At 40.7% G+C, this 24,305-nt stretch overlaps 2 protein-coding genes across 2 annotated transcripts; both read right to left on the bottom strand.

The window, feature by feature from the left end:
• Nucleotides 1-6,480: 6,480 nt before the first annotated feature.
• Nucleotides 6,481-16,107, bottom strand: sms (spermine synthase). Its single transcript, XM_015960771.3, has 11 exons — nt 15,927-16,107; nt 14,871-14,991; nt 11,674-11,761; nt 11,492-11,556; nt 11,204-11,379; nt 10,761-10,915; nt 10,586-10,675; nt 9,145-9,259; nt 8,977-9,056; nt 7,578-7,693; nt 6,481-7,497 (listed from the first exon to the last, which is right to left on the bottom strand). The coding sequence occupies exons 1-11, from the start codon at nt 15,970-15,972 to the stop codon at nt 7,467-7,469; spliced, it is 1,083 nt and encodes a 360-aa protein (XP_015816257.1). The 5' UTR covers nt 15,973-16,107; the 3' UTR covers nt 6,481-7,466.
• Nucleotides 16,108-19,643: 3,536 nt separating this feature from the next.
• LOC107386798 (uncharacterized) lies at nt 19,644-23,169 on the bottom strand. Its single transcript, XM_015961425.3, has 6 exons — nt 23,140-23,169; nt 22,018-22,246; nt 21,188-21,446; nt 21,059-21,092; nt 20,746-20,920; nt 19,644-20,606 (listed from the first exon to the last, which is right to left on the bottom strand). Exons 1-6 carry the CDS (start codon nt 23,167-23,169, stop codon nt 20,266-20,268), a joined length of 1,068 nt encoding a protein of 355 aa, XP_015816911.3. The 3' UTR covers nt 19,644-20,265.
• Between the last annotated feature and the right edge of the window lie 1,136 nt (nt 23,170-24,305).

Here is a 24,305-nt window from a genome sequence, read left to right as displayed (position 1 = left end):
GAGAACTGAAGGGATCAGACGAGGCCTCAGTGGAGGGTCTCAGAGAAGGAAGTTTCATGCTTTCCCAAAAGAGGAAGAGGTTGTTAGTCTCAGTCTTGCAATGGGTTTTAGGCCACAAGATAAAAATGTATTTATTTTATTTATTTAACTTATGTTTTTTTCAGGAGGATAAACTGCTTGAGATGTAACATCTCGTTTTCGAGCAGGTCCTCCTACAACACAACCAATAACAAATAAGGTGGCAGAGTTAGAAAGTTGTAACAGAAATAAAAAAAAAAAGGGGGAAAGTAAATAATAGTAAAATCAACGATATGTATAAATGTATATATATACACACGTAAATATAAACACATAAGCAAGGATACATAGATACCAACAAGTGTACATACGTACATACATACCTATATACCAAATTAAATTAAATAAAACTGCTGTGAGGCACTCAAAGAGAAATAAGGGCAAGAAATTACATTGTAAATAAACCTAAAATGAAGTAGTATCCCAATTGAATACAAAGTTTGGCAACGAAATACAGCATGTTAGCCATTGAATGCACAAAATCATCATAGTAAAGATTAAACAAAGCAACTACAGCTTGGCTTTACATAAGCATAAACAGTGCGGGAAAATTTACGAATTGTTGAGATGGATCTTAATTCAGCGGGTAATTTATTCCAGTCCTGAGGAGCTTTAACACAAAAGGCGAGTCTACCCACCTCCTTTTTAAAACGAGGAACAACAAATGATGGAAGAGTGGTTAAGCGGGTTGAATACAAGGAATCAATGGGAACCAAAAGTGTTTTTAGATAAAGTGGAAAATCAAAATAAATGCACTTAAACATAAATATCAACCAATGAAATTGTCGTCTAGCTTTTAAAGGAAGCCAACCAAGAAGATCATACATATAACAATGATGAGTGTTAAATGAACACCGCAAAATAAAACGACACAAACTGTTATAGACGACATCAAGAGACCGCAGGCTAGAAACTGTTGAGTTTTGGTATAAAATATCAGAATAATCAATGATCGGTAACAGAAGCTGAGTGACGATGCACTTTCGAACAATAGGTTCAAAGCAATTTATTGAGTTATAAAGGATACGTAAACACCGTGTGACCTTAAGACATGTTGTGTGAATGTGAAATTTAAAAGACAGCTCTGGCTCTAGCCAAACTCCTAAATATTTCATTTTAACAGACGGTTGAACCGGGGAGGAATCCAAAAAATAAAGATTAAGAGTCCTGTCACTGTCAGATAGAGTTCTACTTCTGTGAAACAGCATGGAGTAAGTCTTAGATTTATTTAAAAGAAGTTTGTTCTGCGTTAGCCAGAGCTGCACCTTGTCAAAATTAGGCTGAATAGCTTCTTGTAATTCGGATTTACTCGACTTAGAACAGTATAAGACTGTGTCATCTGCATATAACTGAACAGAACAGGATCTGCAGCACTGTGGTAAATCATTAATAAAAATTGAAAATAATAATGGCCCAAGTGAGGAGCCTTGGGGAACACCTCTGATGACACCACGCATGTTTGATTCAGAACCATTAAAGGAAACAAATTGAGAACGATGATGAAGAAAAGAACTAAACCACAGTAGAGACGGCCTTGACAGACCAAAAGCATATAATTTATCTAAAAGTAGATAGTGATTGACGAGGTCAAAGGCTTTTGTTAAATCAAGAAAAATCGCACCACCAAATAAATTATTGTCAAAACCAGAATAGATGTCATTAGAAAATTTGAGCAGTGCAGTAGTTGTCGAGAAGTTTTTTCTGAACCCCGATTGGTACTGTGATAGTAGGTTGTTATCCTCTAAGTATTTAGATAGTTGGATAAAAACCAGTTTTTCAAATACTTTAACAACTGTATTAATTATAGCAATGGGTCTATAGTTATTAGGTTCAGATGTATCATTTCCTTTATGCAGTGGTATTATTTTAGTACATTTCCAAGCTTTTGGAACAGAACATGAGTTAATTGAATGATTAAAAAGAATAGATAATGGTAAGGCTAGAACATCAGCAGCTATCCTAACAAAGCGACTCTCAATGCCATCTGGACCTGCAGCATTCCCACTAGAGAGAGACAGTATAACTTTACGCACTTCCTCAGAACGAATTTCAGAAAAAGAAAATCCACTGGAGCAACAGTGAGGCAGGGTGTAAGACCCATGATGTTCTGCAGAGGCAGGGAGAGGAGAGGAAGCAAAGTGCTTACTGAATGCTTCAGCAATTTCAGCCGGGTCATTAATAAGACTCCCATTAACATTCAGATGTGAGATTTTAACATTAGTTTTCCCCCTCAGGTCTTTAATTTTATCCCAGAAGCGCTTAGGGTTATTGATATCCTTATGCAAAGCATTCTTATAAAAATTAGCTTTAGCATTCCTAGTCTGGGTAGTACAGAAGTTCCTTAGTTTTCTATAAACTGTCCAATGCTCATGCAGATTGCTAAGTTTTGCTACTTTCCACGCTTTGTCGCGCTTCTTAAATAAAGCAATTAAATCATGAGAAATCCAAGGCAAATGGCTGCCCTTAATTTTTACACTGACCCAAGGAGCATGTTTATCAAGAACCTGCATGAACTGAGAGTGGAAAAATGCCCAAGCATCATTAACATCAGGTATAAGAAACAATCTATTCCAATTAAGAGAATGCAGCTCCTGTAAATACTGATCAGTATTAAAAGTATGCAAGTCACGAAGTCTGATCATCTTAGCTGGTGTATGTGGTAAAGATATTTTCCAGAAGCAAAAAATAACAGAATGATCACTAAAACAGTTGGGCAAAATGCCATAATCAGAAAATCTGTCTGGGTGAGTTACTAATATCCAGTCAATGAGAGAAGAGTTTGTGGCACAAGTCCTAGTTGGCTCTGAGACCAGCTGTGTCAGATTTGAGCTATTTAAAAGAATACGTTCTGGAAGAGTAGATTCATCAAGCCAGTTAAGATTGAAGTCGCCAAGTAAGATCAATTCCATTGAGTCCCCCAACGAATCAACCGTTGCTAGTAAATTTTGTATTGCTTCAAGTCTAGGGGAGGAGGGGGGGCGATAGATGTTGCCAATTATAATGTGCTTATTTCCATTAAAAGAAATTTTAGTAAAGATGGCTTCGAAGTGAAGTGGTTTGACTGTCGGGACAATAACCTGAGACTGCAGACTAGAGGAGACATAAGTGGCAGCCCCGCCACCCCTTGTCCCTCTATCCATTCTATATAAAACAAAGTTGTCAAGAGAAATATCATTGTCAGAAATGTTATCATTCAACCATGTCTCAGACAACGTAATTATTTTTGGTTCATTATAACCAAGCCATGCTTTTAATAAATCAGTTTTAGGAAATAAGCTTCTTATATTGAGATGGATTATGTGTAAACCTTTACCCATAACAAGAAAAACGAGGTACAAAAATAACCCTCACAGCAGGCAGATACAGAAGAAAATCTAAAACAAAAATAAACAGAAAAAAAAGAACAAAATATAATAAAATTACACGGAAATTAAATGAGTTATCACTCATAGTCCAGAAAGTCTCAGATCTGAGCCCATGGCCTGCAACCTGCTCAAAGCACAGCCACCTAAACTAATAAAGATTGCCATAACTCAACAAGGTGGCTGGATTTTATCAATATAAGTAAATAAGAATAAAGTAAGGATAATTTGACCTTAGACGAAATTTGATTTCACCGAACAAGAGGAGAAGCAAAAACAAAAAGGAATTACCTACTCTGCGGAAGAGCCAGAATTAGAATAATAAAAGAAAGAGGAAAGTCACAAGTCCGCCCTCCGCAGGTGCTCGTACACCCAAAACCTCTCAGGGCATCTCAACCCAAAGAGTCCAGGTGACTTTCAGCAGCCACTGGGTCTGTAAAAAGCAGATGATCACCATCAGAGATTATCTTGATGCTTGCAGGATAAAGAAGAAAAGCTTGTAGTCCCAAGGCGCGAGCCCGGTTCAAAACCGGGAAGCAGCGGCGTCTCCGACGAGCTGTTTCATCGCTGAAATCAGCAGCAAATCGAACCGATTTACCAGCCACCAGCACCTCAGACTTCCTTGCCAGAGCCAGGATCCGATCCCTGTCATTCGCTCGGAGAAAACAGACCACCAAGGTCCGAGGAGACCCTGACGCGCCAGGTTGTCCAACCCGCCGCGCCCGAGTTATATCAGGAGAAGATCCCGCCAGCTCTGGGAACCACACCAACAAGTTGCTCCTAAGATAGGATAGAGCATTGTTGAGCTCAATCCCTTCCTTTAAATTGAGGATCCGGATATTATTCCTTCTACTTTGATCATCGAGGGCAGCAATCTTCCTCTGTAGTTTCTGCAGGTCTGCGCTCTGAGCCACGGAAGCGTCCTCCACGCACCGCACCCTTTTTTGGAGTAAGGTGGTGATTTGTTTTTGAGTTTCAAGCTCTTGTGTGTGCTTGTCAAGTGTAGATCGAATTGAGTCAAGTTGAGAATCAAGACTATCAAACCGATCTTTGGCATGTTTTTCTGCTTTGTCAAAAAACTTTTGAAGAGTAGACTCCAAAGTCTCCTTGTTCAGGACTTCCAGTGACACGTCAGCAGCGTCGTCGTCAGAGCCCTTAATTTGATCTTTCTGCTGGCGCTTAGGAGGCATTTTTATCAGAAATATGGCTTAGTCAATCACCTTTTTTCCACTCCTTCAAAAAAGGCCTTAAATTCAAGTACCAGATGCAAAAAGGTCAAAAATCCAGGTAGTTAATTAAATAAGGCAGGAGAGACCGCAGGCACACAACCACTCACTCCGCCATCTTGTTGGATACTAAGAGGTCAGGGAGTGTACCTCCCCTATGTCTGTGTGCTCATCTATAACTATATCCTTCAGATGTTTCTGCAGAAGCCGTGAATTGCACTGGCTGTTCCCGGAGAATGAACAATTGCAATCTGCAGTTTGGACACAAGGTGTCTCCCTTGGCCCTGGAGCAGGCTTAGTTACTTCCTGCACGCTGGACCTGATCTCATGTGGAACCTACCAAGCTTCTCTACCCCAGGGGCATCAAACCTTCTCGGGTCAAAAATAAGAAAAATAAAAAGTTTGATCACTGTCATTTCTTGTAAAAAGGAAGACAAGTTTCCCATGTTGAGTTTGGAGCATCAGTAAAACTAATTCCCATGTCTTCATGGCGTAGCTTCAGAAGACAGGATTTGGAGTCTTATTTCCTGGTATTTGGACATCTCTCCTCTGATTGGCTAACAGCAATGCAACTCTACCACTGGTATTGTTTGCTCTGCAGGGTTGATCTCCACATTAAACAAGCCTGAAGGAGTTCTGCTGAGTGGTGGAGTTGCTAATGCTAACAGTTAGCTTCTACTAGTCTAGTCGAGATGTTCTCTGCTCTTTCCTGGATGCCAAACCAACAACAGCCTTCCCCGTCACGAGTCAAGATGGGTGAGTCCACGCTAGAAGATCTGTCAGGCTTTTCAAATCCTAGTTTCACCATCTATTTTCTATCATAAGCTAATGCAGGAGATAGGCTGAACATGAAAATAGTCTCCTACACCTAAATGTTAAACTCAGGGCGACTGATCATTTAAAATAGATTAAAAATGATTTCTCAGGGCCTCTTTAAAGTTTTTCACTGATTATTCTGACTGACAACATTTGACCAGGCCATCAAAATGGTACTTTCAGTTTTTCCTCCTTTCTTGGAGATCATATTAACTTATGTGGATCAGGAGAGTGAAAAGCAGAAAAACCTGGAGCTCCCGTCAGACCCTAGAGCTCCATTGTCCAGGAAAAAACTAATTTACTGAGAAGTTAAAACTTCCCTGCTGTTGCTGAGCTTGTGGCAGCATCTGTCACAGTGCATTCTGGGACATGTAGTTTTAACCCAGGTGCTTCCCGTCAATCATTAAAGCGACAATATGTAATTTTTACCATTAATCTCTGGAAATATCCAATGAAATGTTGTTGTAAATGAATTAAAATATACCCAGTTGTTGAAAAATATTAGCGGTTTCATTAAATATAATCATAACAATCAGGCCTAAAATGCATGCCATGTTCCCTTCTACGCAAGCCCGCAAAGGCATAATGCATTAACTGATTTGTAACAAATGGCTACAACACTTTCAGCATTAATAAATTTTCTTTTACACATTTACCTCTTCATCCCTTCTTCACCCTATTGGCCATCTGTTGGTAAGGTCTTACTTGAACACAAAAATAAGGCTTGCTTGCAATGATTTAGGTATCTACTGCCCCCTATGGCCAGGACAACTACACACTGTCACTTTAAATGTGGTCTCACAGACCAGATTAAATGGTTATGGGTTTGGTGCACATGTCCTAGTCCATGCTGAGAACTGGAAGTGCCCCATTAATGACTAGATCTCAAAAGCAATACTAATTCAAGCCTGAAAGAAATTAATGTTTTATCAATTTTTTTTTTTTTTTTTTTTTTTTGCAAATAGGAAGATTTTCTTGTAAGTCAATGAATAAAGTCATTTTCCTTCAGAACACTTTAATTGCAGATGGTCACAACTTATGTCAAGCAGAACAGGACAGAATCTGGTGAACCTATGAATAAATAAGCATCCCATCGAATGTGCCGTGTACTGTATATATGCAAGCTACATTCACCGTCCTTAGCATGCACCTAATATACTCAATATATCAGGAGAAATCAAAGGTGCTAATAAAACATAACATAGAAACAGCACGAGCACAAGAGTGGCGCTAACATGGAGGAGGAATGGCTTCCCTTTTAAAAACACAACTGGTCCAGTCTGGCGTGATCACACTGCCTCCAAACAACGTAAAATATTCAGGTAAACAAAAAGGGTCGGCTCAAACAACACTATTAAAAAAGATAAAGCACATCATCAGTGTATCAAATCAGTGTTTAAACGTCCAAATGTTCCTTCAGAACACGCTCAAATGAACAAGTCAATCCTAAAAACACAAAATAATAAACACAACTTAACATCTGAGCAGGAGAAAGGGCGACTGGGACTGATGGGGAAGATGAACGTCACTGTGCCTCTTTAAGGTGAGATGGGATTTAGCTTTAGGTGTTCCTGAGTGTTTCTCCATCTAATTTAAGCATCTATGTTCTGATGACTGCTGCATTCAGAGGTCTACGCCATAAATAAGCACATTTTACTAGTTGTGAAAATAAAAACCAAAAGTTCTACCAGACTTTTGTGTCTAAGCTGGTTTTAAGTAGCTGCCTTCTAAGGGCTAAAAAACTAAACCAGAAAGATGAGCCTGTTTATTGCCAATAAAGAGAGGAAGTTAGGATCAAACCACTTTGCATGCCAGCCACTAACTGATTTACTTGAAGCTGTATGTGTTAATATCAGATAGAACCAGGTCAGTCAGTAACCTACATATTAAAGCATTGATGAGTTAATGTCGCCATCAGACCGAGGAGCAGTCACACATTCACATTCCAGCTGCTGCACATTTTCAACCAAAAATCTTCAGATCTTTACTTCTTCCATGCAGTGTAGAAAACCCATCTGATGAAACATGATTAAGGAATTAAACATTTATGTTTTGCTTAGTGGATCATGCATCTGTGGTCCTGATTAAAGGATACTGCTCCAGGTAGGAGGGCACGCACACCACCTCTTTGCGGAACTCCACCGGGCACGAGAGCTTTTCCAGCTGTTCTTCATACAAACTCAGTGCCTCTGTCAGATTTACACTGTTACCCTGGCAACCAGTAGGAGAAATGAAGTTAATAAATGTCAAAAGACAACCAAACAAAATTTTATTGACCCAGTAAAATCTGGGGACATAAAACTCGAGATGGTTTGCTGCATTTATTGAATAAAAACTGTGTCTTGGTTTGTCAAGTTTGGTTAGCTTGCTTGTTTGTATTTTATTCAACCATTCATTCCTAAAAGTATTAAAAAGGTAATAAAACATGGGTGCTGAGACTGTCTCTGCTAAGTGTGTCAAAGGTCAGACTGCTCTGCACATGACAGAAGGATGCCACTTAACAAAGCTGCTTTCTCATTGTTTAGACAGATTTCATCAAAAACATTCGTGTTATTGTACAATGTCTTCTCAAAACATGCTAAATCAATAGATTTAAGTTAAATAAACCAAAAAACAGCTTCACAACACTCTTGTACCGAGGTTTGAATAATTCATTCATTTAAAAGCCCTTAATTATCCTGATTCTGGTAACAGGAAGTGGGAGGCCCTACAGATACAGGTGTAAATATACGGGTGAGTAACAAGCAGGTGTTCTCACGTTTGAATCAGTTCATAATGTTGTTCTTTTTTTAGCTTTTTCACACATAGAAAACAGCAAACTCAACATTAGTAAACCACTATGAGCCCGGTGAGAATGGTTTGTGGAACTGTCACAATTGTTTTAAGTGTGGGAAAGGGAGGGAATGTGGGTTATATGGGACATTTTAATCTGTTACGCACTTTGTGTTGCATCCTATGCATGAAAAGTGCTATAGAAAAAGTTTGATTTGATTTGAGAACGCCCCTGATTGGTCAGATTGTCTGGGGGCGGGGCTACCAGCGGATTCTGAGTTGTAATTCTGAGCTACTAAGCATGGACTGATGCCTCTCTTCCAGAGCCGTTTAGTAATATTCCAAACTTTTAGTGTTTTTATGAGTCAGATTTGATAAATCTGAGGCAGCAGGGAGTCTCCCCATGGCCATTTATTTACAGAACAAAGTACTACATGTACAAATGGAATGGTGACAAATTCTTTCCTGGCAAACCCGGCCTTATTTAGTGAACACAACATTCCAGCAGAAGCAAATACCACCAGCTCTCAGAAGACCGTACACATTGGTCACATGATTTTAGCTCCAACAGAGTTTTAAATAAACATGGACGTGTTTTCCTCTAAATGAAGCATATTGCATCATTTAAATGTGGGTAAAACTGCACCGATTGGTTGGCAGAGCAGTAAGACATGAGGAAGTCACGTTGTTGAAATCTGCTGAAGCTAAAAGCCGAAACTCACCTGTGTGAAATACTTCCCCTTGGGATGCAGGACGCGTATGGACAGATCTAAGATGAGTCGTAGGAATTCCCACATGGAGTCTGTGGAAAGTGAACACAACACTTCTCTAAAATGCTCGTATGTCACACAACTACCATCAGACATATGACAGGGAGGGCGAGTAAGCACCTTCTTCTGGTGCAGTGGATATTGGAATTGCAGTCAGGTCATTAATTACATAGTCAAACGTCCTTCCTTCCTGGACATACTTTTTCAGCAGGGGGACGCAGTCCTCAATTAGAATCTGTAATCATGAGACCAGATGGTTCCGTATTTACACAGAAACTTTCCACATCCTGTCGATTAAGCACTTAGACATGAACATTTTGGTTAGTTACAGTTGAATGAACAACTAAGTTACTTTTATTGCCATTACAGACTTAAAAGGCACACTGCCAGTTTTGCTTGCTTTTAGCACCCCCTAGTGTCCGTTTAGTAAAATGAAAAGTAAAACTTTTCTCCTCGCTTTGCGTTCGTCCATAACACCTTTAATGTAGGGATGTCCAGATACAACTTTTCCACTTCCGATATGATACTGATATTGCACCCTTCATATTGACCGGTTCCGATATCAATCCGATATGATATCAGCACAAACCATGTATGAAAGGGTTGATCAAGTGATATTACTCAATAAGATAACAAGATCCAATAACAGTAAGTATGAAAAAAATGATAAATATTTTCTTAATCGTTGGTTGCAAAAATGTGAACCTTAACGGACCGCTTGTATCATAGATTTTTGATGTTGTCCAATATAATCCAATGCTGTTTTGGGGCCGATTTCAAATTAATTCCGATATTGAGATCGGAATTAATTCGATATCGGCCCAAGGGACGTCCCTACCTTAATCTAACAGCTGAAATGTCTCCCCAGCCTTCATTAGCGTCTACAGGACCAATTCATGACTAAATTAAACAAATTAGCTGTGTTCCTGATCTAAAACATGCAGGAAGCAGACTGCAGCTCTAGTTATGTCAGCTCCTTAATTTTTGAAGTCTAACAGATCGGACCGGTACTCTCAACGTTTGTTTCTTGGATGATTTTTGATTCCGACACGGAGACAGAGGTGAAAGAGAAAAGAAGAGACAAAAGGAGGGGGGGTCCACAAAAATAAACAATCAATGATGAACAAGAGTCTGCTTCTAGACCCGCAGAAAGAGGAAAAACTAACAATAAAAAACAACACACAACAACACAACAAGAGCAAGCTATCACTGCTTCAACCTAATGAGGAAATATAAAATCAACATTTTTACTGAACAATCACACGATTATAAATCACAGTGCATTTAGTGCCAACCACAGCCTTAAGACAGGTGTTGAAAATGCTCAAGTCCATACTTATGAGAGCACCGGTGTGCGTTCATGCGCTTTTATATGCAAGGTTTCTCTTTATTTGCACTCTCAAGTTGCAAATGCAGTATTCTGGCCACAGAGGGCGGTGGGGTCTGAGTGACACATCAATAACCTTTAGCACATACTGGCTCAAGAAAACGATTTAAAAATATGAAAAAGCTAAAGAAAGCGAGGCAGTGGATTTTCTATGAGTGGGTCTCCAGCACTTACTTGGTAACAATCTCCCCTCAGGGTGTCCAAAGTATTGCCACAAGTTTTCCTCATGTGCATCTTGCACCCGTCTATCACCTTCTGATCGATGTAGACGCTTCGTTAAAGAACGATAACTCAGATGTAGAATAACATCATATGAGAGAGTATGCTGAGCAGAAGCCATAAAGGATATCTCCACCATGGTGATCATCTTTGGCTTTTGTTTGACCAACTCAGCTAGGATGCCTCCATCACCTCCTCCTAATATCAGCACTTCTTTTCCTGCATAATTCTCCTTCCCGCTACCGGTTATAGCTTGGGTGTAGGCGAGATCACTCTCTGCCAAGTCTGCACAGAAAAGAGAATAATTACACACCCTCAACAATTTTTTTACACAGGGCAAAGGAGAAGCTACCCACTCTTAACATTAGGGTTCGTCAGCTGAAGCATGCATATTTTGAGGTACTGTAATAGCGGAGAGCCGTAACTATTTGCTTATTGAAACTGAAATCAGCTAGCCCATTTATTACTAAAGTGAAACAACTGATGATTGATTGTGAACATTTTAGTCAGGAACAGCTGCTCTTCTCCCAAACTGACTTATCTTGCGTGCACTATCATGCTTCATACACTTACTAACATCTCCATCGAGCACAAGAATATTTCCATACTGCTGTGAGTGCAATATCTTTATGTTTTGGTATGCAGAATCTTCTTCGTACACCACCTCATCAACGTCATACTCCACCAATCTCCCATCGGCTGTGGGCCAGTATCGGTCAACTTTAGCTCCTCGCACCAGAGCTGGGAGCCTTGAAGGACACGTGGAAGACAACAGTTATTGCGTGAATCTGTAGCAATGACCTTAAATTTACCATTTGCACATGCAAAACAGCAGCAAACCAGAAACAACTAGATCCTTACTTTTTGATCCTTGCAACATTGTCATTTAAGAGAACTTTTAACTTCTTTTCCAGTGCATTTAAAAGCTGTGGAGGGAAAAAAAAGACCTGTTTTACAGTGACATTACTCTGTGACTAGCTTTGAATGAAAAATGAATCCTTGTCAAGATTTCTGTAGACTTTGCTTTGTGCTAGATGTCGTACATTGTCTAGCTGTGCAGTGTTGTCATCTTCATAACACTGCAGATCGATGGTGACTAACCCATGGGAGTGCACGCGGAGAATGACAAGCCTGAGAAAGAAGACAGAAAATCATGCAGAGCATTAAAATAAGAACCATTGACTCTTTGCACTGATGTTACTTGATCACATGGGTCCACCATATTGGACAGCAAAAGCATGTAAACAGTGAGCAGAATGATGTTTAGCTTGGCTTAGGGCTGGGCGATACGGCCTAAAACCAATATCACGATATATTGAGGATTTCACCTCGATAACGATAAATGGACGATAACTACAGGTATGCGCAGAATCAAAAGTTGTCCACTAGATGGGGCTGCTACATGTATTACGTTGAGTCACATTTTTATGTGACTCAAAGTGGTAAAGCTTCTTCAAGGGACATGGACGTTGTCAACCTACACACATTTTTTTTCATTATCAAATTTATTGACATGGGAAAAATGATCTCGAGGAGTCAAAAATTTTGATAATGATACCTATTCGATGTATTGCCCGGCCCTAGTCTGGCTTTAACTAGTTCAAGCCCAGTTCAGTTGTCAGAAGAAGTAGCACACCTTGATCGGGCAACAGTTGAACAGAGAAGAAAAGTGGGGACTACGGTGGTTTTTAGAGGTGCTGAAAAAAATCGATTCAAGTTTGGGATTCTTATTTATAAAGATTCAGAATCGATTCACAAAGGTTCAGAATTGATTCCAAGAACTCAAATATTTGGCATGTTACAGGTTTGAGATGCACTTTTTTGATCTTTGTTAGGAGAGTCAGTACTCCGTTTACTTTTGTGGTCCCATAAATTGAGATGATTTATGTTTGAATCTGCTGATAAGAGGGTACTTGAATGTAATTTTTTCCATACTCAGAAATTTGAGATATTCTCATATTTATTTTCTAAGTTGATAAATGAGTACTCAGGAATACTCACGTAACTTGTTTCTACACATACTTGAAAAGTATTTGACCGTATTACTTTCAAAGCTACTGTTAGGCAACTACAGATGTGTTATATTTTACAAGGTAAGCAAAAATAAATTTTGCCTTTTGGTCAAAAGATTGCTTCTGTTTACAGTTTTAGAATCACTTTATTTTACATTGTAAATCTGCATTTTTGGAGCATGACCAGTTTAAAGTCAAATAAAAATGTCCCATAGCTTTAACTAACTTGTACAATAAAGTAGTTAATCCTGGACCTGACACTCTTTGTTAATACTGATTGTGAATTGTTACGATCCCCACTATTGTGTGGCCGTAAATGTGCGGTTTTTCTTTTTTTATTATTGTGTTTGTTTAAAATGTCGCATTTAAGTTCTGAACAGATAAGGACACAAGTTGACGGACAGAAACCATGGCTACAAGACATGATCGCTGGAGGGTGGCGTCCCCGTTGCCGTGGAGACGTGCCGGGATTCCTTCGCTGCGGATGTTCTCTCCGATGACGTCATTGGGAAATCCTCGCTCCGAATTAAGCAGCCACACCTGCAGCTCATCTTGGACTGAGTGTGTTTGTTCCCGTGAGGGGATAAAAGGAACGCTGGATACACGCCCGAGGAGCTACTCCTAACCCATGAGTAGTCTCCATTTCTGCTCCGTTTTGGACACCCTGACTTTGTAGAATACGGTTGTGATTACGTGCGCGTGGGAAAGCCTCTGCGTGGTATTCTCCTTAAGCCTGAGTCAGTGGTCCCTAGTATCTAGTGCCAATCGCTTCATACTGGTATCTTTGCCTTGACAGAACACGAATAATTCGCTGTTCTTTAAAAGGCTTGTTTTGTTTGGCTGCAGAGAGCCTTTTTTGCTTATAGAAGCTCTTAGAAACCCGTACCAGCTTAAGTAAATATTTCATTTGAAAAGCTACCAGAGATCTGTTGATTTTAGTTTGTTTTCCAGCTTTTAATTAAAAGCTGTGATTTTTCTTTAGTACCTTTTTATTTGACTCGGGAGTTTTCTTTGTTGGGCTGTGTCTAGTGGCATTTGTTAGAGCCTCCAGCCCCAAGAACAAATGTAAGCTGTGTAACAAAAATGTGTTTTAATTAAATAAGGAAAATATTTTTATACCCAGGTTTCTTTCTCATCTGTTCTTATCTATTCTCTGTCCTCTTAGCTTCTTAAAGAAAGGGGTAAAGCATAAGTAAGAACCTAACATGAATCGATTTAAATTGAGAATCGAATCGGCACCCCAAGCATCGGAATCGAATCAAATCGTGAGTTGCTCTAAGATTCACATCCCTAGTTGTTATTTATTTATTTATTCCATTTTAGCCTGTTTTCTACTAGTTTAAGCCCAGATCACTTGTGGGAAGATTTAGCACACCTAGGTAGGGCTCATAATAAAGGCCTTCCATGCCAGCACTGGCTCTACTAGATTCAGTAGTAGGTATTCACATCCGCATAGACTGGATTTCTCTGCATGCAACCGGTCGTTTTTTCAGCCCTCTTCCAAAGGCGGGCTGCTTTGAGCTGAAGTGGTGCAACACACCCACTGCCGACTGATTGGCCGGCTCAAATTCACACCTACCATTAGGTAATTACGCAAGTGGGAAGCCCCCGCTGGTACTCGCCAATCAGAGGCTCCCCACATACGTGATTCATTATTCTGGATACTGTGGACTAAACAACACCTCACTGAAGCCGTTTCTTTTTCTCTGTCCCTCTCCAGGGAGCACATGTACTCAGGGCTGCTAGTTTGTTACTGCTGCAGCTCATCTCTATTCTCCATCAGAGTTATTCAAAATAACTGGCTTGTTTTGATTTGTTTCACAGGAGATTCCACTTGTTGAAAAGGAATTTCTGTCATCCGTAAAGGTTAAGGGGCGGCCCCATGAGTGGCGTGGCATCAAAATTAAAGGGTCAATATCTATAAGACACCAGTGTGGTCAGTGAACACCAGGAAAAATAACTAAAACAACATTCCAGCCTGAAGTATGAGAGGCAACGCAGTGCAAACAGGAACAATTCCATTTTACTTCAGGAAGACAAGCTGAATTCATACAAACAATAGCTGCCATTTATCAGCGTGAACACGTCCAGCATGCTTAAGTTAATCTAGGGATACAGTCATAAAATATCCTAAAAATACAAGAAAAAAACTATTGAAAATATACAAAATGTCCCACTAAGACGCGTATTTACACAATAAAGGAACTGAGGTGGATTTTAATTCTTACCGGCCATTTTTGCCAACAAATGTAGCAAGATATCCATGCCCGTTTGTGTCATGAATGGTTTCTGCCAGTTCCTGCTCATGAAATATGGACAGCAAAGCAGGAACTATCGAGGCAGAGTCAACTGGAAACACACAGGCAGAAGAATGACTAACACTCACGCTCTCTGAAGAAATATGAGAAAAATGTGGTGATATAGAATTATAATGGAGCAGTGTTCTACAAAACAAGGTTTGGTCTCACGGATCTTACTGTTACTCAGTTACTACACAAACATTTAATGAAACTTACATATTGCAGACAATCAATTTCTACAGCTAGGTTCACCCAGACTAAGAACTACAATTTTAAATAGTAGCTATTTTTAATCCATTCACAATTGATTAATAAATTATTATGCAGCATTTTAACCATAGAATACATACAAAGCCCCAGCAAAACCACAATAAAGTAAACATTTTGCTTTATTAGACGTATAACCTTAGAAAAGTACAAAAACTTTTAGTTAGGTTTTTCTTAATGTTTTATTTAACACCCTTACTAATAAAATCGAAAAATATAAACAAAACCCCGTGTGTATTTCTATTGGTTTCTATTGTTGCGTCGACCTTTGGGGGATTTTAAAGATAAAAATATTAACTGCTTTAACACGCTACCAAAAAACTACAAAAATGGCGGAAACGGCACCACGTTCTATGCGACAGTGCTGATTGAACGTGCCTTATTTATACTAGCCAGGCAAATAATGAGCTGCTGTTTTTGAGCGTTTAGGGCAGAAGTAGCGACAAATAACACCCTCCATAACGTTAAGGTCAACCAAACTAGCAAGCATCGCAGTAAATACGCTTAATAAACTTAACTTAATAAATCTAAACTTTAGGCATCAGTTTATTCGTGCTGTCTGAGTTCTGCTCCATATAAATCAACCTAACATTGAGTTCTGAAGGGCACTAGCAGGTTGATATTAGCTGGTTAGCTAGTTAGCTAACACGCAGCCTGGAAGCAGTGTCCGTTAGCTGAATAAACACTGTTTATGAAACCTCACCGCACTCTCCTTACCTGCCGTAGAAAGATTAAAGTCGAGAGTATAATGTCGCACTGCCATGTCTCACTGCAACCGACATCCATGCCTGGGATAACAGGCTGCGAATACTTATCTGCAGAGACAGAGGGAGGGCCCTGCTACCGCTGCTGCTGTTGCCTCTCCGCACATGCTAGAGTGGGCGGAGCCAATGGGACCGCGGATCGTGCGTGACAGCCGGGGGGAGGCTCCACATGTGCAGGAGGGGGAAACAGTGAAAAACTGTTCTGTAATGATGGCAAGACAAGGGTGTCTAGTGAGAAGTTCGTGCTTCAGACCAATGCACTGAATTAGGGGGCAGGGTACACTCCAAAGAGAATAATTTGAATCATTGACACCTACCTCATGTATCGTGTGTATAGAAGAAGAAGAAGAAAATATCATTTCTATAGCGCCTCTCAAGATAAAAATCACTAGGAGCTTAACAGGTATTATTCACGAGGCACTTAACAGGTATTGTAACAGGTAATATCACATTCCTAACAACACTCAAGATTCTTCCTGGTTCATCATTAAATGTGTGCACAGTTTCTGTGTGCAGAACTGTTTGATATGATTAAAGAGAAAAGATGATTGAAACGACTAGGTTACAAAAGTGTGGTCAACATAAATGGCCTGTATTTAAACAGTGCCTTGTAGAAACGATCCCCCAACACAACAGTCATTCACCTATGCTCACTTTCATACACTGGAAGCGAGCCACTGCAGCATGGGGCTAAGTGAAGTGTCATGGTCAAGGACACAAAAGTGACTGCAACAGACTGGGAGCACAAACCAGCAACCCTCCAGTTACGAGGGTGGGGATCACTTGATTCCCAACCACGCCTTTTCTATCAACCTTTTACTGTGGTGTTGGTATCAAATTAATGCACTCACTCATTTTCTGAACCTCTTCCCCTTTACAGGAGCAACACCTTTACATATTCTTCCTAGTATGATGAGAATTTTCTCACCATTTGGTTGTTTTCCCCATACGATGAATTGTAAGAAGGATCCACAGTTCATTATTATTAAAACTCTCTGGTAAGCATTAAACAGAGCTGGACAGAATTATTTCAGCCTTTTCACACACACACACACACACACACACACACACACACACACACACACACACACACACACACACACACACACACACACACACACACACACACACGTATAGATAGATACATACATACACTTAAGTGTGTATGGATAGCAAACACCAGACATCTTAACACAGTGTTTGTGTTTATTTATTTGACAGACGCTTTTATCCAAAGTGACGTGCAGTTGTTAACCTACAGGGTATGCTGTGATCCGTGGGGGAAACCGGAGTACCCGGAGGAAACCCACGCATGCATAGAGAAATCATGCAACTCCACGCAGAAAGGCCGCAGCTGGGTTTTTGAACCTGCAACCTTCTTGCTGCGAGGCAACAGTGCTGACAACTGTGCTACCATGCAGCCTTTCAACCCTGGTCCTCAAGGCACACTGGCCTGTATGTTGTCCATGTAAACATCAGTGTTTCCCTGCTGCCACACATCTGAGTGATTAACAGGCACCTGCAGCACTTGATGTGATGACTGTAAACCAGGTGTGCTGAAGCAGAGGAATGGAAATAACGTAGGTCAGTGTGCCCCAAGGACCAGGGTTGGAAAACACAAACATTACTACAAGGGTCAGTCATAATGAAATGGAACTAGAGCTCTGGCCATAGAGATCCCTGCTATTTGTAGCTCAAATCGTTTATTCTCATGTTGACCAAGTGCACTCAACTGCCAATGAGCTTTAATGGCTTTGGTCCAATAAAGTTTCTGACTAAGGCAACTTCAAAGAATCAACATGGCAGGTAACCATGACAACAGCTTCTGTAAAAAATCTAAAGCGCTACAATGCTCAGTTAATGCCCATCTATTATTATAGGAGAGCATTTGTTTGGAGAGAAAATGTGTGGCCTTTTTATTTAGAACAGTTGTGGCAGACTGCAGGTCGGAAAGGCAGGTTCTGAATTTAAACAAAGCTTTATTGACAAAGTTGCTTCTCATGTAGCTCAAGGCCAAACGAAGCATGACCAGGCACTATGAGGAAAAACAAACAAATGTTAGCAATGGGATAACTGGCTGGAAATACATGGAGTATAAATACTGGGAAGGGTGGTTAGTGGATGGCAACAGGTGAGCTGGAACGTGGAACAAGATGAACTTCTAGAACAGAAAAACGAGAGCATCAACAGGCTGTGGCCGGAATTACAAGAATAACAAAAATTGTACAGACAAATTCATTGAAAAAATACCAAATACATGGTAAACAAATACACAACATTAAAATAAAACAACCAACATGACTTTTGGTTACAGCAAGGACACTTCATATGAGGATGGTGTGAGGACACCATCAGAATAAAACACGTGCATATTAGTTGTGCATTACTTGACATGGATAAATTATTGTGGGTATGAAGTATTTATTTTGGACAGGCACTGACCATCCTTCAGCCACAGCTACAGTCAGCCACCTTGACGATGGTGTCACGCGACAGGGCCCACTCGGACTCAGTGTCCCCCGCCTCCTCCAGGACGCGTTCAAAGTTCTGTTGGAGGTGGGAACCGAAGCTCCTTCTGACAGGAGACTCTGTCAGACGTTCCCAGCAGATGCTCACAACACGTTTGGGCCTGCCAGTTCTGACCAGCATCCTCCCCCACCATCACAGCCAACTCACCAGCCGTTGAAAGCTCCGCTCCTCTTTTCATTCGAGTGTCCAAGGGTGAGTAGTTTGAGCTGCAGTTTTATGCATAAGCATAAACCACAGTCAGGACCCGTCCCCCTACACATAGAGGAGGGAGGCTACCCTCCCGTTCACCGGGGTTAACACCAACGTACAGGCACCAAGATGGGTGGCAAAAGGAGCAACTCCAGCGTGGTAGAAAGTCCGACCCATCTTGGGGAACCTGGTTCCGGAGCCAGAGCCATGCGTTGATATCTAGTCGGAACCTCACACACCAACTTGGCTCCTTCCCCACCAGAGAGGTGACATTCCCCATACCGAGAGCTAGCTTTGTAGCCAAGGATCAGACCGCCAAGGTCCCCGCCTTCAGCTACCATCCATCTCACACTGCACCCTCCCCTTGTGGGCCTTCCCACAAGTAGTGAGCCCATGGGAAGGGGGGTCCATGTTTCCTTTTCGGACTGTGCCCAGCCAGGCTCCATACATGGGTGAAAGCCCAGCCACCAGGCTCTCGCCATCATGCCCCACCTCCATGTCTGGCTCCAGAGGGCGTCCCCGGTGATCTGCGTCCAGGCAAGGGAACAGTTTCCATATATACTGATCATCATAAGAGGCCAATGGGCTGCACTCTGTCTGATCTCTACGACCCCTACCAGAGGTATAAAACCTCAGACCACTTAGCTCCTGAGATGACTGAGATACTCAAACCCCTCTACCTCAGAATGGTGGCAGCCCAGGGAGAGGCCTTTACAATTCTTAAATGAGGTTAGTTTTACCCTACTGATGGTGTTGTTGCAAAAGTAAATTGTTCAAATAAAAATATGATGCATTATGTTTTCTTATGCTCTTCAGCCTGCGCTGGAGCTGCTGATTCCACGCCTGATCTGTGTGGAATAGCAAAGTTAGGAAGAACTTAAGATTGTAACTAACATGGTTTAGAGCATGAATTCATAAACATATGCATGGAAAACAGAAATCCCACTAAGCTTTATTCATGAATCAAATCAGGCCTTATATATTTATATTAAAAGTAATGCAGCAAATCCACAGGATAACAGCAGCTTAGTGGCTAAAAGGAGGACGTTAAGCGTGCAGAAGCAAAAGATTTAAGTGAGCCAGAGATCAGAAAATTAAAAAAAATCTGCTGCAGATCAATTTTAATCTATTTAGGGTTATACAGTATGATAATCCAGAAACATTACATAACATGACACATCATGATGTTCTGAGTGTGTTTACATTAATGGGAGTGCTTTTTCCCAAGAAAAGAGAATTTACAGATTTGCATTAACTGGAACTCAACACCAAAGTTAGAATCCACCATAACTTAAAAACAAAATTACATCATAATGCAGAATCACTCTTCAGTATCTTATTTGCTAAAATATACAATTTTACAATAAGAAAGAAATACAAGATGCGAAGGTGGCCATAAATCGGTGAAAGGTCATCTTTGTTTGTTTTCTTACTAGTGTGAAAGTTTTTCATTTCCAACCATCATAACTTCCTCTCAAACCCGACAAATCAGCTGTTACGGGCTCTCAACGAACAAGAGGTTCACACCATTTTATGTGTCATAAATGTCAGTAAGTCTCAGGGCCAAACAGCTTTCAGAAAGTAAACCCACCACAGTCAAAAGCATCAAAATCAGAGTCTGCCACATCAAAGTCAAAGCTGTTATAGTGGGGGGAGTCGAGAGCAGAGCTTCCAATATCACACACCACAGCAGGGCCGGTGCCGGAGAAATCCGCGTTGAGTGGCAGGTCGGCTTTGACTTCCAGATTAGAGGATGAGCATGCTCCGAGGTAGCCCATGGCAGAGGAAGCAGCAGCCCCGCCCATCAGCAGATAAACCGCCTTCATCGCCTGGGCGTTGTTGATGGTGCCATGACGCAGACATCCCACTGGCTGTGCACCTCGTCTGTAATTCTTTGTACATGGAGAATTTCTGCCTGTTGGATGGAAAAAAAATTATATATATATATATATATATATATATATATATATATATATATATATATATATATATATATATATATATATATAATTTTATTATTTGCATTTAAAAAGTCAACTTAAAGTTAAACTTACCTTTGTCCCTTATGGAAGCATTGGTTATAGGTCCAGGGGAGGATGACTCTGTATCGCTGACAGGTGGAGTTGGTGGACCTTTGTCTAGAATTTGCTCAGGTACCAGATCTCTGAGAGTGATGCGTGGCGGGGGAACCTGATGACGCTTACAAGGGCTGAGGGGTGACGAGAGGCTCTGCAGATTATAGCCACAGATATCATGGTTACCTTTATTATTTATTAAATGACAGATTTTATGCAGGCAGCCTAACAGAAGCATGCAGCATAAGGATGCCATGTGTTCCTTTGAGAGTTCTCTAAAGCAATTACGTACCATTTTCACCTTTTTCAGAACATTCAGCCACTGACTAAAAGGAGGAAAAATGAGAGATGATTAGATCTTCGTTAAAAAGTGTAAAAAAAATAGTCAATATTTATCAGGAGAGGACAGTGACCAGCTGACCTACAGTCTGCAGGAGTTTCAGCCAGCAACAGCATGTACTTATTCTGAGGCAGGATCAGAGCAAAGCAACAGTCCCTGAATGCACCAGAAGGCAGTTTAGGCAGGTCCAGGATCTCCTTGCCCTCTACTATAGCCTCACAACTGCTTTGCAGCAGAACAATCTGGTCAGGGGCAGATAGGGCATCGTGGCACACAATGAGACCCCCTTCAGCGGTCAGACGCAGAAACCTTTTCTTCCACTGCTTGAAAAGAAATCCACCTAAATAGCACACACAGGGATGGACAGGTATAAGGACATGGAACAGGAGAAAAGATGCTCAGGGCACATCGGCAGTATTGGGTGTGGTCTGAGAGATCAGCGTGAGAAATGTACGCCTGGATTAAGGAGTGAACATTGTGTTATTCCATCATCCCACCAGATCAGATTAGAGGCAGTCAGATGGTGGGAGGATCAAGAAGATGTGGATGGGCATGATTGGTACAGACAGATCACATCACCAAAAAATATACATCCATGAGAACATGTTAACAAAGGTGTGTGTGTGTGTGTGTGTGTGTGTGTGTGTGTGTGTGTGTGTGTGTGTGTGTGTGTGTGTGTGTGTGTGTGTGTGTGTGTGGTGCATGTACAAATGAAAGATCAGTACTTTTTATTTAAACCGGAAAGTTGAGTGAAAATATCAGAAACGTTTATTTAATCACAACTTCGGTTAAAATCCTCAGAAAAACAGGACAACCAACATGACTAAATCTAGTGAAAACTACAAATCCATCTCAAGGCTACATGAAAGTTGGATTTTTACTTTCCGTTTAAATCGTCCGAGGCGACTCACCGTACATCCTGAGCACGCCGTGGTGTATCCCAGAGACGTTCATGCTCCCGAACCTTCCGTACGGCAGCGTGGACAGCTCAGAGAAAAATGCTTCAGGATGCCCAGAAAGCACATGAGGTTCAATGTGAGTTTTAATACTCACGCTTAATCCCCAGTCAGCTGGGATGCTCCGAGGCTCAACAGTTACAAAAATGGGTTGAGATGAGATGTCACTCACACACAAACCGCTCTAGTTTGGATGAATTTTCTGCACCTGTTTGTTTTTCTTGTTTCTCATTAAAATGTTTCAGATGAAAAAAATAAACTAATTTAACATAAAAGATAACCTGAGTTAGTCAAAAATGCTGTTTTCAAACAATGGTATTATTTATTAGGGAAAAACCTGGCTTTCCACACCAACCTGGTCATAAATGAAACCCATTAACAGCCCTCAGAAAGTCACATGTACAAATATGATCCCTCATGAAGTTACTACTTTACTTTACTACCAGAAGATAGTGGAGATGTGTAACCTTCAGGCTGAGCAAAGTTTGGGAGTTTTGAGTTTGAAAAACGCCTCCTGCCGAGAGGCTCCCAGTCGGGGAGAGGAGGATGAAGCATAAAGAGGGCAAATATTATCGGGATGAAACTTACAATTCCTGGCAGGTCTGGTCTTTGTTGAGTGATCACTTTGTCTGGTAATGACTAACTCCGATTATGAAGCAGAGATTATTGACTCTGATGAAGAACTTCACTCACGAGCAGTGGCAGTTTTACCATAAGGCATAGGTCGGGGGCCGCCTGGGGACCCCTTATGTCCCCCCCCCCCCCCCCCCCCCAGCCCTGACTGCTGGCACCCCTCTGTTAATGCCACAATGGACTATTCCTTTGAGAAGTCCGATGCACAAACAGGAAGTGATTGGTAGTCATTCCAGTCCTATCCAGTTGGTGGCGGTAATGCACCAATTTGAGAAAAAAAAAGGGCAAAAGCACAGGAGCACTGACAGGAAGAAGAAAGCAGAGCAAAGACTGAAAGCACTCAAAGGGAGAGAAAGGCAGAAAAAAAGAAGAGGACTAATAAAAAGTGAAATCAACTCATGTCAGAAGAGGGTAGAGTGTCGCAAATCCAGCTAAAGATAAGACTGTAGAAAATGTAGTGTAAGGGGGCCCCATGTCTGTGTTCGCCTTGGGCCCCCAAATTGCTAAATTTCATCACTGCTCACAAGAGGTTTGCATATTTTATAAAAACCTAAACAATCTTTGTCAGACATGAAAATATGTTTACAAATCTGAAAGAATTAAGATGACGAAAAGAAAAACAGAAGCTGGTAAGGGAGCAATGTTTTTACCAGATTTACCGGCTACAGAAGTACATTCAGAAACAAAAAAAAACATGAAGTCGCCATCTTAAAAAAAACTGATCGAGAGACTATTTGTGTGATATACTTGTCAGCCACTAGATGGTGCCTTCGGATAAGAGAAATACTCCGGAAAGAGACTTTAGGAGTGATCAGTGAGGGCATACTTAAGAGGTCTTTTAGAGCTTGAAAACAACATTAGCTTAGCCTCGTCAGCATTGAGGGCCAATTTTAACTGCAGAAGTGTTTGTTGGGCTTCATTAAAGGCTTTCTGTAATAATTTAACAGCTTTAGCTGGGGATGTTCCCAAAGAGTAAATTATCATTTAAAATAATCATCCGACAGATTTAGTCCAGTTTCATTAATATCCATAATGAATACGAAGGGTCCCAAAACTGAACCCTGTGGTACTCCCTTGTGGACACTTCAAATTTCAGAGGACATTCCATCACATTTAACACAAGTAGTCTGAAACATGAGATTGCATGCTCAGACAATCCCAAACAAAGCAGCTTCTGTTTTAAAACAGCATCTACAAGATGGGTGAGTCCATGATTGCTAAGTGACAGTGATGTAGATCTGTCAGGCTTTTCTATCCCTAGAGTTTCACCGTCTATTTTCTATCAGACACTAATGCAGGAGGTTGGTGTAGGAGACTATTTTCATGTTCAGCCTGTGTGAAAATTTCAGAGTGACTGATTATAATCCGAAATATTTACAAAAAAAAAATGTTTTTTCATTGTTCCACACCTTTAAATACACATTACTCTATAAGTGTTTTCTGAACATATTTTTTTATCCACATGGGAGCAATAACATATGAACAATAATTTTAAATAAGAGAATAAATAAATAAAAATATCACTAGAATTTAAAATCACTGCATCACTTGGTTAATTTTAATCAAACTCACTTTCGTTCATTTTATTCATTATTGACCATTTCAAAGTT

This window comes from Nothobranchius furzeri, chromosome 10 (assembly GCF_043380555.1).
Source record: "Nothobranchius furzeri strain GRZ-AD chromosome 10, NfurGRZ-RIMD1, whole genome shotgun sequence".
NCBI lineage: Eukaryota > Metazoa > Chordata > Actinopteri > Cyprinodontiformes > Nothobranchiidae > Nothobranchius > Nothobranchius furzeri.
This window is presented reverse-complemented; position numbering and strand designations above follow the sequence as displayed.

Bases quoted from the DNA above. Each gene is read 5' to 3' on its own strand.
- sms (XM_015960771.3), bottom strand. From the start codon at position 15,972: ATGGCAGTGCGACATTATACTCTCGACTTTAATCTTTCTACGGCAG. The intron at 14,992-15,926 runs GTAAGGAGAGTG...GTGTGTTTCCAG, and splicing joins CTTTAATCTTTCTACGGCAG to TTGACTCTGCCTCGATAGTT. The intron at 10,676-10,760 runs ATATCCTTTATG...CGAAGCGTCTAC, and splicing joins AGATGATCACCATGGTGGAG to ATCGATCAGAAGGTGATAGA.
- LOC107386798 (XM_015961425.3), bottom strand. From the start codon at position 23,169: ATGGGGCCCCCTTACACTACATTTTCTACA. The intron at 22,247-23,139 runs GTCTTATCTTTA...CATCCAAACTAG, and splicing joins CTTACACTACATTTTCTACA to AGCGGTTTGTGTGTGAGTGA. The intron at 21,447-22,017 runs GTGAGTCGCCTC...TGTGCTATTTAG, and splicing joins CGGCGTGCTCAGGATGTACG to GTGGATTTCTTTTCAAGCAG.